This window comes from Anas platyrhynchos, chromosome 14, assembly GCF_047663525.1.
Source record: "Anas platyrhynchos isolate ZD024472 breed Pekin duck chromosome 14, IASCAAS_PekinDuck_T2T, whole genome shotgun sequence".
Taxonomy (NCBI): Eukaryota; Metazoa; Chordata; class Aves; order Anseriformes; family Anatidae; genus Anas; species Anas platyrhynchos.
The window spans coordinates 4,548,712-4,567,134 of NC_092600.1; the positions used below are offsets into that span (position 1 = coordinate 4,548,712).

Below are 18,423 nucleotides of genomic sequence, written 5' to 3' on the forward strand. Positions count from 1 at the left end.
CACATCAGCGTTCGGCCTCTGCTCACTAGTTAGCCAGGTAACGACTCCATGTTCAAAGTTTCAGAACATATGGATTACCATGGGAGGAAACAGAAGCACCATCACACTCACTGCTGGAGACGACCCTCCAGTTCACCACTGACTAGATGTAGCATAAATTCTACCCTGAGCAGGACTAAACACGAACTAATTCAACATAAAATCAAAACAGACAGAAATGTGATTCTTACTAAGCACAGGCCCAGCAGTAGAAAAGTGCTAGTCAATACTGGAAGATGAGCAAAACTCCTGCAGAGTTCCAACCAGCAAAACCATCCGTTATGTCACAGGGTGTGGAACTCTGATGTCTCCTACCTCTTGAGGTTGCATTAGTTAAAACATTTGTCTTGCGGCAGTGTGTTAAATAGTCAAATTATGAATCAGCTCTAACACCACAAAACCCAGCAGAGGCCAGAAGGCCCACGATAGTGGAAACACATAAACAAGCTGGGAATTGGCAAAGAAAATACTGTAGGAATACAGGCGGGAATTTGAAAGTGCAATGGACAACAGGGTGTTTTTTTTTCCTCCTAAATTTTAAACTTAATAATAATCCACAGTGGGAGAACAAATATGACATGAGTATAGGGCTTGAGCTTCCTTGTCTGGTATATATAAAGTCAACTTGAATCCAGTGGCTTTGACCAGTGTCCCAGGATTCACAGACAAGCACACAGAATACTTGGAATTTATCCTATTTGGCAGCTTCACAGTCATCCTACCTGTTGGATAAATTGTGTCTTCTAAGGAAACTCAGTGTGGATTCAAAGGCCTGTGTATTTGGACTTTTGTGCTTAGAAAGGGTAGTGTTTGAATGCCTCCTGGTCCACAGACTTACACAGAACAACAAAAAATCTGTATTGCCACTACACATCTAGATTTCATAATGTTTTTTACTCTTAAAAAGGGAAAACACTCCATCAAAAATAAATTTTACCTTGAGAAAGTTGCATCAAGTGTGTGTGCAAACTGCCTGGGATAACTGGCTCTGGAAGTTCTTGAAGAAAAAATCTAAGAAGGCTAATAGCTGAGGGTACATCTGCTTCTTTAACCAGGTCCACATCTTCTCCATTATCATATCGTTGCCGAAGCCACTCCACTGTCTCAGCATTCCCATTGACTTGAAAAAGTCCTTCTTGTTCCAGACCCCCTGTGTTAAAAGGAAGTTATAAACTTTTGCATCTAGCACAGATAAAGCTACTGATAATCAGATCCACACAATTCACATACTGAATGACTTTCTTGACCACGGTTCTGCAAGCCCTTTTCCCAGCACACACATTCTTCTGCCCAGCTAACAATACAATAATAAGATAAATATTAGCAGTACCACAAACAGTTTTCTATAAAGTACTCTACTAAGGTGGTTGGGTTAATGTCTTCTGGAAAACAGGAGTAATCACACTTAACAGAAGGAACAGAGCAAGAAAGCTTTTATCACCAAAGAAAATACAGAAATCCAAACCGATTCAATAGAAGTAACTTAAAATAAATACTTTTCAAATATCAGCCTATTCTGTAATAGTAATAGATAAGCATATTATTTTAAAACCAGAAAGGTAATACATACCATGTTCCTCAATATAGTCCACTACATGGCGGACTATGAATGGAACCTCATTGTCTGGTTGCCCTTCTTGCTGCAGCTCATCAAGTGGAATTCCAAATATTTTGTTAGCGAGAACAGAGTTGCAGTTACTCAAGGAAGGGGAGGAGCTCTTCCTCATATCTTTTTGCAGCCAAAAATCAAAGCTGTCTTTTCTGTCAAATAAGAGGAATTTTAATTAAAATCATACTTCAGTGTACAGCATTGAGTGTACCAATCTGTAGCACAATTTGTTTTAACTACCTAATACAAATATCCTCTGCTCTCTCTCAATAAGGGCACTGATTCTGTGAAAAGTTCCATAATGACTCCCAATACAGCTAACTAGATCAGTAACTGTTGAGGTGTTCTGTTAAATTCTCGGCAAAGGACTGAAGAGCACATACACAGCAACAAAGGAAATTCAGAAATTTTTAAACACCATATTGTTACTCAAGTAAGTTTTGGGATACTTTTGGAGAGACATATTCTTCAGTATGCTTTCTGAATGTATTTACCAGTCAGGCTGTGAAAAAATCTACCTCAAATGACACTCCAGGGGAAATGAAACTAGTGGATCACACCAAAACGAAACCTCAATGTTTAGCTACATGAAAGGAAGCAAGTATTTGGTGATACAGAACTGCACTGCAGTCAGTATCTAACAGATTTGGCATTTTCTGTTCTACACAATAAACCTTTCACCACCTGCATCAAATTCAAAACTTTGCTGAACATAAAAACCTTCAAAACAAGTTTCTAGCTGCTAAGTGATAAAATTCTTATCATGCAAAAACTGAAACATTACTTGCAAGTCTTTGCTTGATACAGGATGTAGTTAGATAAAGGTATTACCAAAGGCAGTATAAGTCACTCAGTTAAATTGTTATCCTGTCAAACCAGAAAAATTCTAGCAAAGAAAAAACTGTTCTTTCAAAACAAAAGAAGAAGGAGGTTGGTAGTAAGCAACTTAATGCTTTGCTAATGGATTGATAAATTCTAATAGATTAGAAAGACTGAAACCCATATTAATTTTTTTTAAATGGGTTAAGCAGTTTAGGAAACTTACCTCAGAGTACTTAAACAGCCGAGTTTGAAAAACGTTTTCTGCGCCAGCTGCCCTCACTGACCAAGCATTCTTTTGTCATTTATGGTTGTTTAAGATTATGGCAAAAGATCAGCCTGTAGTTCCTCATTGAAGAATAGCAGAACTCGATCAGTACTTCAGCAGTTAATCTGAAAATAAGGAAAACATTATTAGACTGTATGGTTTTCAACAGTTTTAAGCTCAGTCACAAGCCTAAACATCACATTTGAGGCATTCTCCTCATCAAGTCATCAATTTCCTGCCCTGAGCATAATGATCACGTTAGCACATCTTAGAAGGGAGCATGCAAAAAAGCCAATCCCCCATTTTTTACTTAGGAGTTAACCAATCTTAAAGCAAAAGTCAGTACAGGACATCTCTGTCTTCATTATGAAATAAATATTCTGTTATTTTCAGATTTGTTCATTCTTCTTCCTAAGTAGGCTCGGTAAGGATGTTTTAAAGTACCTACCATACTGAAATATTTAACAGTTGCACAATTTTGTAAAGGATAAAGGATCCCAGGCACTAGTTTAAACACACTACCTTTAAATGTAAGCTTGGCATGAATGAAGTCAACTAAGAAGCAACATACAACATTAACCAGTTTCCAGATCATCTTTTCTAGAAGGTTGATTATACATCCTAGCTGCCAGTTCAAAGTGCAAATAATTGTCAGATCCAGATAAAAGGTCACATTCCCTAGAACCTTTTTTTTTTTTTTAGAACACCTTTTAGACTCCAGATAATCTGAATATTTTCTACGTTCTCAGTTCTCAAGATAGCTGTGGGTCCAAATGGTAGTTTTTTTTGTTTTCTGAGGTATTAAAAATTTAGATTGCAGCTTCACGGCACAGTGGAGCTGGTCTAACGTCAAAGGGTCATCTCACTCTTTTTCTCATGCGTTACAGGTTCTATTTAACTGAAGCAACTATAAATGGGTTGGGATAACCAGGCAAAACTAGCTCATGGTGAATACGTATACATATGAAGACAACACACCACCTAAACTAGACAATAAAATGGCTTTTCTTGGCTTTAAGGTATAGGTAGTAAAACCTTACAGTTCTGAAATTAGAGATCGGTATGTGAATTCACCTGACCGACTTCTTGGAAGTACCCGCACTTTGTTCCTCCACCATGGCTCTTGCCTATATTCCGTATCAGCCCAAATTAATTTTATCTTCATCTTCCAAGTTATTACAACCTGCTGCTCTCATTTCAATACCCAAACAAAACGGCCACCTATTAGCCTATGACACCAAGAACCCAGTGTTCTTCCTACTTTATTTTTGAGTAAATAACTCTTTCCAGCTCCCAGTCTTCCCCAAACAGCAACCATGTTTTGGAGGAGTTTGCCATAAGCTCTACACAATACTGCTTCATTCTGGTGCTCAAAACTTTTTTGCAGTGAAGCCTGGACAAAAAAAAAAAACAACACATATTTCAGGCTTACAGGTGTTGAAATCTTTGCCTATGAAAGCAAGCAACACCGCCCAATATCCTTTCCTGTTCTGTCATCCATCTCTAGCTCTCTACTGTCTCACATTATGCACAGGCTGTAAATGTGTCTTGCACAAGTGATCCTGCTCTGAGATCAGGACTCCAGGTGTGCTGACAACAGACAACAGGAGTTATATTCTAGTCAACTAGCTTTACCATTTTTATCAATTATTTTCAAACCTGTCATTGGGTATTCGTGGTTACTAAAGGAGACTGCCAGATTTCAATAGTGAGTTGCATTTCTTGACTCTCCTATGCTTTATGAAGACACTGCCCAGCCATTCTTGTTATTTTGGTGTATTAGGTGATAATCAGCATAATCTTTGTGTGCAAGTAGATTTTAATCAATCCCAATACACCATGCAACTTTTAAATACCGAGTTGCAAACAGCCTATTTTCTCACGTCCTACCGAAGTAAACCCGTCCACAATGAGCCAGAAAGACTCACATTACCCAACTCTGGGGTTAATTGCAGCTGGGAAAAATCTTTGATGGATCTGCCACAATGCTCCAGGCTGCCTTGCTAAAAGAAACAAACAAACAAACCCTTAAAACCAACAGCACCTAATAAAAAGAGCAAATTAGAAGCAACTACTCCTTAGTACCACAGCACCAAACAAACAATACCGAGTGACAGCTCTTGCAGAGGATAACTTTGTGCTTAGTTAGCTGGCACGAAAGCATCAACCAGGTGCTGAAGATAAACACGCTGCCTGAATATTAATTTCATTCAGGAGGCATGGAAAAAAAAGAAAAAGACTTCATTTTAACTAGCTTGGCAATGTACCAATGACGTTGAAACAGCCTGGTTGTCTCACATTTTAGAGCAAAACCAGATTTACAAGCCAAGTTTATACTTCAAACGAAGTTTCATACAGCTCATCATCACCTAGATGAATTAGTGACTTTCACCCGCACAGATGCAAACATCCTTATACATGCATAACTGAATATATCACAGGCATTCATTTATTTTCAGTGCATTCAAGTCTTGTGCCTTTCAGTACAGGCTTTGGTGTGACCTTCACAGGCTGGGATATTTGATATTCACCAACTCAAGAAAAAGCTAGTTTTTTTTTCAGTTACCTGATTTCCATCAAGTTTTATTTCCTGTTATTTCTACCATTCTACAACTCAAAGGCAGGCTCAGGAGCTGTCAATAATTACATATTACGTCTCCACTTCTTTATATTAACAGCTTTCCCATGCTTTGGCTCAGGATGTGCATTTCCATGGAGACGAGTCTGCAACCTAGGATATGATATCTAGCCTTCAGTATTTCTAGAGTCTGCACTGAGCTTTTATTGCTTTTACTAAGCAATACTGAGCTGGTTGTTTCCATGATCAAACATCTCAGTAACCAGAAGCTGAACCATTCCTTCAACTATTCTTTTATCTGTGTTACCCAGACCTTCTAGAACATGCACTTCTGCCCAGTTCACAACCTAAATGCTTCATAAGTCCTACAGAAACATAATAATTTAAAATAAAATAAAAAAACTACTTAATTTCTTATTATAAATATTTTCATTACACCTTTCTCGGTCTCCCCCCCTTGCTACTGCAAATGTTTACGCAGATCCCCTGAACTACAATAATATTTTCTAAAATTTAACTACAGAAAATTAAAAGCACCCGTTATTGTCACCACACTTCATTCCAGAATTTTTCAAGAGGCTGAAAAAAAAACATATGTCCTATGCAACATCTTGAGCTCAAACAGCTTAAATTAGGGTGAGACAAAGTTTCATTCTGTATTGCATACTTCATTGCTCTCATCTGATTTATTTTTTTTAATAAAATCAGGCAAGTATTTCATGAAGTCTGCTGGGAGAACAGCCCCAAAAGCCTCATTTGGACATCATAATAGCACTCACTCATCTTGGCAACTAAAGCAGTATTCACACCCACACATGAAATGCCACTAAAGGAAATACAGAATACATGGCTAACTGTCGATATTTGAGGAATACGTATGAAAGTTTAGACTTCAGTTTAGTTCAGCTTTTACTTTAGTAGCTGAACTACAAATGTACGGGTGTCATTTTAACTTCGAGTCCTCAGAGCTCCAACAACTTTTCTTAAAATAAAGGAATGAAAAAACAAGAAGTTAAAAGTAAAACAAACTAAAAAGGCTACAAACTGAAACCATGCTACAGGAATGAAAACATTCATTCTAGACTTAGGATTTTGGCCACAAATCTCAACTAGTTAAGCCATTCTTTTATCTGCTTATTTTCTTTATCTAGCAAGTACTTCACATCGCCTGTGAAACCAAAACCAAAGCTAACAGTGACTGCAGTTCTGCTCTATTTTTAATACATTGTCTTAGAGTTCGGCATTTTGTGGGATTAGCAGACACCACCAGTGACTTTGTGTAACATGCAAACAGTAAAAAAAACACAAGAAGGCTGTCAGATGGAAGAAGTGTTGCAGGGCAACAAAGTCTCCTGTCCCTACCTGTCTGGAAAAGCACCTCGGGTTCAGACTTGGGCTCTGCAGCCCACGACGCTGCTGTCCTGTGAGATGCCCATACCGAGGGACTGAGCAAGCAAGCCACTTGCCACTCACCGCCCTCCGGGACAAGGAGGATCCACGCTTTAACTTTAAGGTGTCTCAAAAAATGAGTGTTTAGTTTTCATTTAATAACCAAGGAGAACACACAGAGGCTAACCGGCCTGCCTGGGAAACGCCCGTGCCCCACGCACACTGTGCCAGCTCATTGACAACCTGCACTCTTCTCCTTGCTCTTAATTTTTGTCGAGGTAAAAGAAAATGGAGAGCTTTTTGTTTAAACTCAATGTCACACTCGTAACAGTGAACGGTGCTGATTTCTATGCCATTTGTAATTGCACACTACTGTTGGCATCCCCAGCTAATGAAATGCTTTGGGGCAGAAGAGCTTTTGCTCCACTGACTTCCAGCTTTTGTTCAGCTAACAAATCTGAAAAGAATATTTTGCTCATTTTAATTAATTCAGTCACAACTGAAAAGATGGCCAGGTCAAGGCAGGAGAATCAGTATGGAAAAAAGGGGAAAGAAAGGAAAAGAAGGAGCTTTAAGCAAACAAACAGGCCCCTACCACCACCCGGGACACAGAAAAGGACAAATGATACTTGTCTCAAGAGCACAGTTAAAAGCATGTTAAGCTGTGTAAGCGCCTGAATATAAATAGAAACAGTATTTCCTCCATGTAAAAAGAACGCTCGATTTTAAAGCTATGCTGAAGTACCCAATAGGTTTGAGTAGTCAAAACAGAAATTATTTAAAGAAAAGTTTTATAACCAGCAAGATGAGGTTAAAATAGATTCTTACAAGCAAGATTTCCTCTTTTTGACTGTCAGCAAAATCAGCCATTGAATGGCATTATAGCCAGAAACCTGGATCAGCAAATCAGACACTCGAGCTTATTATTTTAAGTTTAGCAGGACATTTTTCTTAAGACCTTTTCCATCCCCACACAGGGACAATGTTTTAAAAAAAAACACAAGTGTAAGTACAGAATTCCACTTGCAATGTTGAAGGAAACCATGTTAGAAGAAACGTCTTTTCAAGCAGATGTGATCTTCCTGCTCCCTGCATTTCTCCATGTGACACTGACAAGTTCACTTTCTGGTTCAGTGGGAACCAAGAGGAAACAAGCTTGTTGCAGCCTCGCACACAGTCGCAGCAGCACTGAGCAGAAGCATGCCATACCAGCGCTTTAATTAATAAGCTCTCACCACTCGCCCATCTCTGCCTTCACACACACCCCAGCCCTCCGCTGAGCTGAAATTCTGCATCGTCTGCCTGCCACTAGCACTTCTGAGATAGCCTCAGAAAATACTGGTTATACCAACAAAACCAAAGCCAAAAAATACATCGCATTTAACAGAATGCAATTACAACGCAATTTTTGTTTCCTGGAAATAAAGCAACAAGCCTTCTAATTTACAAATTAAACTATTCAAATTAAGCCTTTACGTTCTTACCATGGAAGAAAGGCAAGAAAGCAACTTATGAAAGCTCTTCTGAAAGAGATATTTAAATCCAAAATTCCATCCATTTTATTATTTTTAAAATTTACAAGCTAAGAAGCCATGTATTGATTAGTATTTATTTTCCTCTCATTAAAATTTAATCTGCAATTTTAGCAGATGGAACTGAATTACACTTTCTCTGAAACAGCTCGTCAACAAAGAGAGGCCTTCCTGAGGCATACCCCAACATCCAGAAACAGGGACAGGCATTAGCTAGACTAAACACAAAGTTTATGTTGTTTTTTTTCTTAATTTCAGACTTCAGCCAGGCCAGTGAACCATTCAGCAACTCTACTGCAGCAGCATTAATAAGGCATTGCACACAGTGACTGATTTAAGCAACATACAAAAAAGTAAACATTTTTTGAAAGAGAAAGCCAAGATCCCCGAAATCTGCTGTCTGATTTTCCCAGTGTTTTGATATAGAAGAATAGCATTTTATATTCACTTACTAGATAAGATCCAAAGGCTTTTTAACTGCATTACAGCAACTCATGATCCTCCTGTAACTGTATTTTAGCAAGAATTAAATAACACCAGAGATGCCTGAAAAAATAGATGTTTGCTTGCTGCTTGACACCCACTACCGAACGCTGCCAGATTTGCTCTCAGCTGCCGCCAATGCACATGTGCAGAATTATAAAGAAACTTCCTGCTCACACAGATCCCATCGCATTCTTAACAACAGTAGTTAATAAATAAAAAGGCTTTTGTATCTTGTGTAACAGCTAATTATATTCATCCAAGTTGCCCCCCCAGTAAAGCTTCCTTCACCAACCACTTGCATATACGTGCCACTCCATCAGATAATACAGAACTTGAGTGCAATGGTGTTATAAAAGCACAGTACGGTAACGAACAGGAAGAAATTATCAGTAAAACTGCACAATTTGAGAAGTACAAGTTATAAAACAAAACGAGTTCAACAATTATCACTGCTGTTAAGACAGACTTTGGAACAGAAGTCAAACTACCTCACAGGCACCAGGGAAGAAAAAAACTATAAATATATAATGCAGCTAATTTATTATACATAAGTTATCCTATTACATACAAAATCACCAGCTTGTTGCTCTCCCTCCCAAACAGGTAGGCAGAAAAAAAATGTTGGAACTCGGCATCTTACAAAATGTAACGCAGAGCCCACTTGCTGCACAAATGCTGCCTCTGTCATAACGCTGACCACGTGCCATCAAAAGAAAGGCCAGTCTCAGCAGCTCCACTGAAGGAGAAGGACATCTCAAAGAAGAGCTCAATTCTGTAGCAATGACTCTTTGAATTGCAGGGAAGGAAAAAAAAGCAAAAAAAAAAAAAAAAAAAGAGAAAGGACTGCTAATGAAGTCTCCTCCCCATCCAGTTCTTGTCACAACTTGACCATGACCAAATTTGACGATACCACCACAAATCACAAGGTTAGAAGACACTTTATGGAGTAAAATTAAATAAAAAGTAACCTGATGACATTAAAACACCAACAAGACAACAAAAGATTTAATGAAACGTGAAGTCCAGCAACAAGGAAAAAAAAAAGAAGCTTTCAATACACACACTTAAGAGTACAAAGGAAGAAAGAACCACATTCATAAGGTTCCAGCTCTCATTTTTTCAGTTTTGCCCAACCATTATTCTCCTGCACAGCTGAGCACAACTGTTAATCCTGAACACACTGCAGGGAACACGGAACAGAAGAGATGCAGCAAGAGAGCAGCTTGCAGGACTGAAACCTGGTCAACCTCCACAGGGCTCCCACCAGATCTCTGTTCTGCGCCAGCAGCTGCCCCACCCAAGCGGCCTTACAGGCAAGGGAAGAAAATAAAGCATTTAAACCTCCCAATATCAAAAAGATCTACAAGCCTATGTACTTTTTCACATGAATTTAGTCACTGTCTTTGTTACAAGCTGTTTGAACACAAACATAATGCAGTATCTTCACTTTAACCTCAATTTTGCCATGTTTTTCCTCTTTTAGGACAAATATATTGGATAAAAGGTATTTCATACATTCAGGAAAGAGCATAACTATTTGTCACTATCACGATAAGCTGTTTATTTCACTATAATCACAATACGGTCCTAGATCCAGCAGCACAATCAGTACATTTCTGGTACTGAATGACCCCACCCATATATTGCAAATCTAACAGGTTTTCAGCAAGGCAGACGCCTCCTGAACTAGGCTTTTTAAGAGTTCACAATAAATCAGATCCACAAAAGAAAAGAATGCACCTGGTAGAAGATGCAGCACAAAACACACTCTCAATCATGCTGTAATAATATACCGGCTTCATCTGAATTGACTGAACTTTCCCAAATCCCAACAGTTGGCTATGAAGTCAATACAAAGCTACAGACCCAATTCTGAATTTACCAATACAGGGACAGCCAGCCATTATTCTCAACGTTTTTCGCAGGTAGAAGTGTGTAACTTACAGCAAAATAATACAGTCAGCAAGAGACTCAGAAATTATTTGCCCAATTTCACTAGCTTTCTAGGGAGCAATGCAAAAACCTTTTATTCTCTGCCTGAATCTAACTTTGACATGAGACATACACCAGATATTCAGCACAGAGGCCGCATCAGTCACATTACAAACTGCATTACAAGCAATGAGCCTCACATTCTTCAACGATTTAATGCTGCCTTCAATATCCTATTTTTTGCTCAGATTTTTCTGTTCTTGAGTAAGAGTCCTCGTATCTCAAATGATTAGTAAATACGTAAGTGAGTCTGCAACACAAGACCAGAAGTTAAAAAGATTCACCTCTTTCATCCTTACAGATCCCAATGCCCAATTGCCTTGCAAGAAACCAATTCACTTTCCTGCCAATGGCTACTGAATTTTTGTTGTATGCTAACACTGCAGCACAGACAAGCTAGAATGCACAGAATTTAAGGACAACTTAAAGGCATTCTCTGACCAACCTCACTTCCTCTTCGAGTTGCTTCTTTTAGAGAAGAAAAAAAAAAACTGGAACAAAAACACCACTTGGCAGCTTTTGCTCGCTTTCTAATGAGCCTGAAACAACGGCATCGCTGCTGAGTTATGAACGTTTGACCGGAGATCAAAAGTTTGAGTACTCAAGAAGGAAATCTCGCAAAACCAAAAAACAAACCAAAACAAAACCCTCCACACACAGAAAGCAGGGGCTTTCACAGAACTTACTCATGCTTGTTCAAAATGCACGGAACATTTCTTCAGCCTCACCTGCTTCTGCAAACATGCTGTTATGTACACTAAAAAGACAAGTTAACTGCACGCACGGATCTGATGTTATGAGCTGTACAAGGCAAATATTAAATCAAGCATTTTAATGGGTGTTGGGAGGTCCTCCAATGCTACCAGCAGCGTGTACAGGAAAAGCCCAAAGTGTTTAAGACTGTGCAGACCAAAACTGTCCTTGGCCAAGCCCAGATGTTTCAGCACACTGTGCCAGAATCTGCCAGCATTATAAGTTATCAGGAGTTCCTCCAAGACAACATCTCTGAATGTACCATGAAACACTCTACTTGGCTGATCTTCCTAAAATAATACGTAAGTTTCCACAGAAACGCTTTCAAAACAATGAGACATTTAATCTCAATACTGTAATGTTGTAAAGACAAGGAAGGGACCCCTACAGTGCTGGGCAGGGTACAAAACAGAAAGAGCAGATAAAAAGAGACATGCTGAAATGTCTTCAAATCTATGCAAAAAGAACACACAAAGCAAATTACTTGTAATGAGCAGTAAAAATAAAACAGGATACAAAACAGAGACGGGCTAACGAGACAGCTGAATTTGTTGCACTGCAGGCCAGACTGGCTTCTTCTTTCCTTTTCTATGCGAGCAGATTACATTGCACAGAAGACAGAATAACTTTTAACCTAAATGCTAATCCAGCTTGCCAATTTATTCCAAAGTCGCACCCTAAGTATTCCAACCTTGATGGCGCTCAGGAATACAAGCAAAAAAAAAAAAAAAAAAGTGAATATATTCACTTTCTTTTTCATTGTTGCTTTTAAACAGGCGAGGCCAGAAAATAGCGATCGGGAGATATTTACTTCCTTCATTCTTTACCTTTTCCCCGCCTTGAGCCTGACAGCAGTTCCCTGTAAGAATTTAACACGGCGGCCAGGCCAAGAACTCGAAAGCGAGGCAGATCCGCGTTAGGCGCTGAAGATGCAGCGTTTTATTTCCCCCCTAAACCCAGCACAAACCCCTCCAACCCCACAGCACCTCCCGTCGGGGCAGCCTTAACAACCCTTCCCGCAGCGGCGCCCAAACCCCCGCGGAGCTCCCCGGAACAATGGCCAAGCCGCCGGGGCGCATTCCTCGGGCTGCACAGCCGCCCAGCGCGGGGCTGAAACCGGCGGGGGCCACCGCCAAGCGCTGCTTTCAGCCGGCGGGGAGCAGCTCCGGGGGCACGGAGCGACGGGGCCGGGCTGTCAGCAGCGGGGAGCCCCCGGCGGGAGCTGTCAGGGGCCGCGGCCCCTCCCGGGCGGCTCCCCCCGCCGACCGCGCATGCGCCCCGCACCCCCCCCCCCCCCCACCTCACAGGGCCCTCAACCGCCGCCGCCGCTGCCGCCTACCCCGGGGCCCGGCGCGGGCCTCGCCTCTCGCCGCCCCGCCGCTCTCCTCCTCCTCCTCCTCGCCGCTCCGGCCTTCTCCTCAGCCTCCTCCTCTTTCTCCTGCTGCCCCAGCCGCCGCTGTCCGCAGCCGAGCCGGCCGTGTGTGTGTGCGTGCCCGTGGCCGCCCGCCCGCCCGTCCCGCTCGCCGCTGCCTCGCGCGCGCCTCCGCCAGCGGGGGGTCCCCAACGGTAGCGGCGGCACCGGGCGGAAGTGACGCGCTGACTGACAGGTGCAGCGCGCCCCCCGCCCGCCTTCCCTCCCTCTGGGTCACGTGGGATGGAGGCGGGAAAGGGGGGGGGGGGGGGCGCTGAGGGGAGCGGCCCCGCTGAGGGGGCGCTGAGGGAGGAGCCGCGGTTGGGGCGCGGCGGGGCCCTGAGGCGGCCTCAGCGCCGGGCAGGGGGAGAGGGGTGAGCCGTGGGGGGATGCAGGGATCCTCTGGTGTTGTTTCGCCTCCCGCAGCCACCCCGGTGGGGGTCAGTAAGCGGCCGGGGGGAAAGCCTCGGAGCAACCGCCCCCCTGGACAAAGAGCGTTGAGAAATAAAAGATAAGCACCCTCACACCACAGAGCTATCACATTCTGAAATAAAAGATTTACACCCTTCAACCAAGGCACTATCACGTTCTGAAATAAAAGATTTACACCCTTAAACCAAGCTATTGCATTCTGAAATAAAATATTCAGCACCCTTAAACCCAGGAGCTTTCACATTCTGAAACACCACATTCAGCACCCTTAAACCAAGGAGCCATCACGCTCTGAAATACAACATTCAGCACCCTTAAACAAAGCTAGCAGCAGTCTGTGAGGAGAGGCACCCTCATAATAAGTGCTCGAAGCCGTGCCTGGCAGCCCCCGGTCCCCACACGCCCCACAGGGACTACAGTGGGTTTGTGTCATGCAGTGCCAGCAGCTGGAGGTGGTGGGTTTAATAAAGCATTTATGGAAATTTGGGTTTAGTTAGTAAAAATCCTCATAGGAATAGGAAAACCTTTTCTTTTCTTACCCATGGAAAACTTACAAGGGATATAGGAAAGGAGAAAAGGACAGAGGTAGGATAGGATCAGTTGAAGCTTCTGCATTGCCAATAGCTGGGAGGGTTTTGGTACAGGTTTTACAAAATGGATTCTGAATTTCATCTGGAGATACATTTGTAAGACTCATTAGCAGGTTTTACATTTACAATCTGAAGAAGGGGAGTCACAACCCTAGGAAATTAGCCTATTTTTAATCAGGTCTGAACGGTATTTTTCATCTAGAAGTCTTGGTGCCATTAGAAGATGCCATACGAGCACAATAAAACGCACAGGGTCAAGGGAAACGACCCTCAGGAGGTCTGTGCTTTCCGTCAGTCTGCTTCCACAGCAGATTTCTCCACTTGAACAGCTAATAACATTTCCTCACATCAGGATGAGGTTTCCGAATTTGTATTTTGTATACATAGCCGTGTTCTTTCTGATTCATTTAGCCTCATCAACAACAATAAAGATACTGAATCAGAACAAGCTGGCAATTTTGTTGATGAAACATGGGAGAGAGCGGACTCCAGCTGGCTCTTCAGCAGATACGTTGGCCAGTTGACAGGAATAAAACTGCAAGAAATCTGACACAGAAAACACACGCAGAGCAAGGAGACAGACAGCAGAGGTAGGCAGGTAGGCAGGCATTACACGGCACCTGTTCAGTGGTTTTTAGTCCAAGACAGTAAATTCCCTCCTCTGGACTGGCTCCGAGCACGCCATTTCGTGCCAGCTTATCCTACCTCCTTTCAAGCACGTCCAACGTTCTTTGCAGGGGGCAGGCATATGCAGTCCCAGGCTGCCATTTTAGACTTTTTTGCTCATTTTGCGTTCTCGTTTCCTCTTTTTCTGAAAGTTTGAGGAGAACCTGGCAGTCCTGGAGCTTTAGCCACTTTTTCTAAGTCAGTAAAAACAGAGGAGGAGGGAAGCGGCAACTCGGTTACACCCCCAACACACAGCTATTGAAAGCATCAGCCTCAACAGACCACGGTTAAAAATTACAATAGAGCAATGTGGAAACCATCACCATCCATTTCGTGTTATCTCAGCCCACATCTCATAATTTATGGTAGCATTTTGTAATTCTCCCGCTTACAGGACACGCAGACTGCGGCACAATTTACAACACCCAACCCAGTTTAAGCAGCCTTGACGTGGCAGTGTGCAGCTTGCACAGGCTCGTCTACCCGCCCCGAACCCTCTGGCATGTGCAGAGCAGCCCCAGCATGAGCAGGGGTTGTGCAGGTGCACAAATGCAGTCCCACAGCAAGGCAGAGCACTGTCACCTGCTCATTAGGTTATATGACAATGCACCACCTTGCATGGAGTCGGTGATAAGGCTGCAGCGTGGGGCTTCCCCTGTGGAGAAGGACCCATTCCCCAGCTGCTGCACAGCTCCAGGAGCTTGGCAGCAGCATCTGGTCAGCATCTGACTCTTTGGACCAGAAAGCAAGAGTGCTTGTGGCATCCCAGCCTCTTCAGTAAATCCACGCACACAGCCACACCATGAGTGAGCCATTTCTGTAGCTCAGTGCATTATCTCATGAGCCCACCTAAGTTATTCAACCTAAAAGTTTCGCAGAGATTGTGCTGGTAGACATCCACAAAGCAATTCAGTCGATCTGAAATTATGCTTGCATAATTCCCTTGTTTTCAGGAAGAATATTCGTGTGCAGAAGTCATTATTACCAGTGTATGTCACAGAAGAGCTGGAACGGTTTTCATTCATGTCTCTGATGTCAGTCCTGACCTAGTGTGACTTCGGAATAAACACTCTCTGAAAACTTTAGCTTCCAGTTAAGTCTAGTTCCAGCAACAGCCTTGAATTACTCCTCATCAGAAGTAGGAGCAAATGGAAGAAAAATAGCCTTATCCCAACCATGCTCACTGTTGTGCAAGACTCCGTACAAGCTGAACTATAATACTCCAGAACTTAAATACATTTTGCAATGCTATGTCATCCCTTGAAGTTTGATAGCACTGCCATGCAATTCTTCACCTTCGTATTGGGTTTTATCTTACCAGAAGGGCACGGAAATCCGATGCATACCAAAACAAGACATTGTCTGCTATCTCTGTATTATGTTCCAACAGCTTGTACTTGGGACAAGTTATCCCTGTGTCAGCAAACTATTTGCTTTTGGTTTTAATTGCCCATCTACAAACAAATTACTTTATATACTTTCCTGGAACTTTTTGTCTTAAATGGATCCTATTTAAAGCCTTGCAAAATATTGATAAACACGAGCCCTTCTAAAAAAATAAAGAATTAGCAAACAGCAATGCTTTCCAGCGTGTTGCTGTGCAGAATGCTTTCTTTTCCTGTATATTCCTTCCAGAAACAGAGATGTGTCCCCAAAAGTAGTTTTTACTTTTTTCCTCTTTTCCAGCAAAATTCAAATTCTCTAACAAACATTTTGTTCCAGGATGCCCAGCATGAGACACTGATGAGTGCTGGACACCCATAACTTTCCATGGAGGCTGTCAAAGCAGCACGTATCCAGTTCTTTCATCTCATGGTGTACAAAAGAGCACTGAAGAATCCATATTTTTTAAAAAAAGCTTTGCCCTGTATTAACAAATGAAGCTTCAAAAAACTCAAGCAAATAAGTGAAAGAATCTATTTTCTGGAAACAGAAACTCCAGCACAGAGAAATACATTCATCTTTTCAAAGACCGTCTGCCATTACAAGACACATATGTAAGGATTTTTTTTTAAGCTGAATTCAACATCAAAGGCACATGTTCTATGTAAATGTCAGATATTTTTACTTGGTTTTCTACCATGGTTTTGTGATTACAGCATAAGATTTTTTCCTTGGGTTTGTAAGATCTGTCTTTAAAGTAGAAATCTAGGAATATGGGGCAAATGTGATTTTGGAGGGCTGTTCAGATTTTAATTGCATGGTTGCAGACTTAACAGATAATTCTTCCCTTCTTGAAATTCAAGACATTGAAAGGTTAATTCAATCTTCTCAGTTCCATTTCCTTCCTTCTGTTCTCCTTCCCACACTCTCTCCCTCCCGCCCCCCAATCTGTAGACAGCTGAGTTATTTGAATTTTATGCAAGCTTGTATTCATCCAAAGGGAAAAAAATCATTCAATGTATGCATCAGACAAGCAAAAATTACAGTATCGCTCGCTTTCATTTTTCACTTCCTATTTGCTTTTCTCTGCATTCACCAATTTGGGCAGCAGACAGACAAATTCATGCCCTAAAAGTGGTTTCCACAGAAAAGTTGCCTTGAATTAAGGATCAAATGTCCCAGCTCACTTTAAATTTCCATTCTTTGAGCTTACAAGGATCTAGAATTGAACTGCTGTGGTGCTTTTACCTTAAGTCGTGGAAAGGCTACAGTTCAAGTTAGCACAATTTGTCTGCTGCCAACACAATCAGTCGCTGCTGCTCTGATGTTATTTCATGGTGTGGTCACTCACGCTCAAAGCACAGCAACTCCAGAGGAGTCAATCTGAGTGTACAGAGCTCGAGTTCACCCTTTTGTGAAGGCACAGCCTTAAAAAGCCTGCAGCTGATTTCTGTTCTTTGTATATATTTGCAAGAAACAAGCCAGAAAGATGGTCATTGAAAACCATCCAATTTGGTCAAATTCTGAAAAGACAGCTATTCACCTCAAATGCTGCACAGAGGAAATAATCTAATCTTTTTCCTTTATATCTTAAAGAAGAAAAACTGTTTAACATAGTATATCACGGCTTTCTTTCAAACAGGCAACAGATAACAAGTGTGGCACTTACTGACTACTGCTTCCTTAGGTAATTCTTGACCTTGTACACAACCTGTAACATCTCTACGTTTGGCTTACAAACAAACTTATAAAATTGGAAGATGATTTTTGGAAAAGATTGTGTATTAAACCCTTAGCAGAAATACAAGTTTTTATTCTGGAAATTGCTCACAGAGACCAACTAGAAAAATCTCTAGTCCATCTGCTCCTCTGCTTCAGTAGCCTTGTTTCCTTAAACATTGAAAAACTTCAGGGTTTATCTTGTTTTCCCCCAAACAAAAAGCATACTTAAGCTGCTAGGAGGTCCCAGGGTACTGAAACCAGAATGATTTTGCAACACTGGTGGTTAGGCATCCCTCAGGGCTACGTCCACAGCTCTGTGTCCCTGAAGCCAAGGACACCACGCCTCCACATTTCACACAGAACAGAGCACAGTGTGGATTGCACTGACTGATTCACCTGTTGTTCTTTTTCTCTGGACAAAAATAAAAATCTAAATACTGTATTAGTAGACCTGTGGATTGTATTACCTTATCTTTGATCACCTTGGTTATCTATTTGCTACTCCAGCTGTATGCTAGGTGCCACAATCTATTCCTCTTACAGAATGGTGATTTTCCTTTTTTTTTTTTTCCCTCCTCTAGGTAAAAAGAGTGAGAAATTCAGCAGTGGATTGTTCAATTTCAGAGCAGTCAGCTGCACTGAGAAGGGCCACCTTTGAGGACACTCCCAACCTTCACCCAAAACTCCTCTTACTCTTCTTTCCCTCTGCTTGCAAGAGATGCTACCATTACTAGTGTCCAGAGACAGAAAGGAG

The 18,423-nt window shown here is 41.8% G+C and overlaps 1 protein-coding gene across 12 annotated transcripts in view; it reads right to left on the reverse strand.

Moving 5' to 3' along the window:
* The window catches only part of FAM13B (family with sequence similarity 13 member B), a 59,481-nt gene that overhangs the window by 33,378 nt on the left and 7,680 nt on the right, over positions 1–18,423 (reverse strand). For 3 of the 12 annotated variants that reach the window (XM_072023569.1, XM_072023566.1, XM_072023558.1), the window contains exons 1-4: positions 12,805–13,070; positions 2,694–2,860; positions 1,610–1,800; positions 977–1,189 (exon numbers count right to left, since the gene is read on the reverse strand). In XM_072023569.1, coding sequence (XP_071879670.1) covers positions 977–1,189; positions 1,610–1,766 — 370 coding nt within the window. In that variant the 5' untranslated portion in view covers positions 1,767–1,800; positions 2,694–2,860; positions 12,805–13,070. Of the gene's footprint in view, positions 1–976; positions 1,190–1,609; positions 1,801–2,693; positions 2,861–3,809; positions 3,832–8,686; positions 8,947–12,292; positions 12,721–12,804; positions 13,072–18,423 lie in introns of those variants that run through there. The other 9 variants (XM_072023568.1, XM_027468477.3, XM_072023564.1 and 6 more) reach the window with 8 other exon arrangements.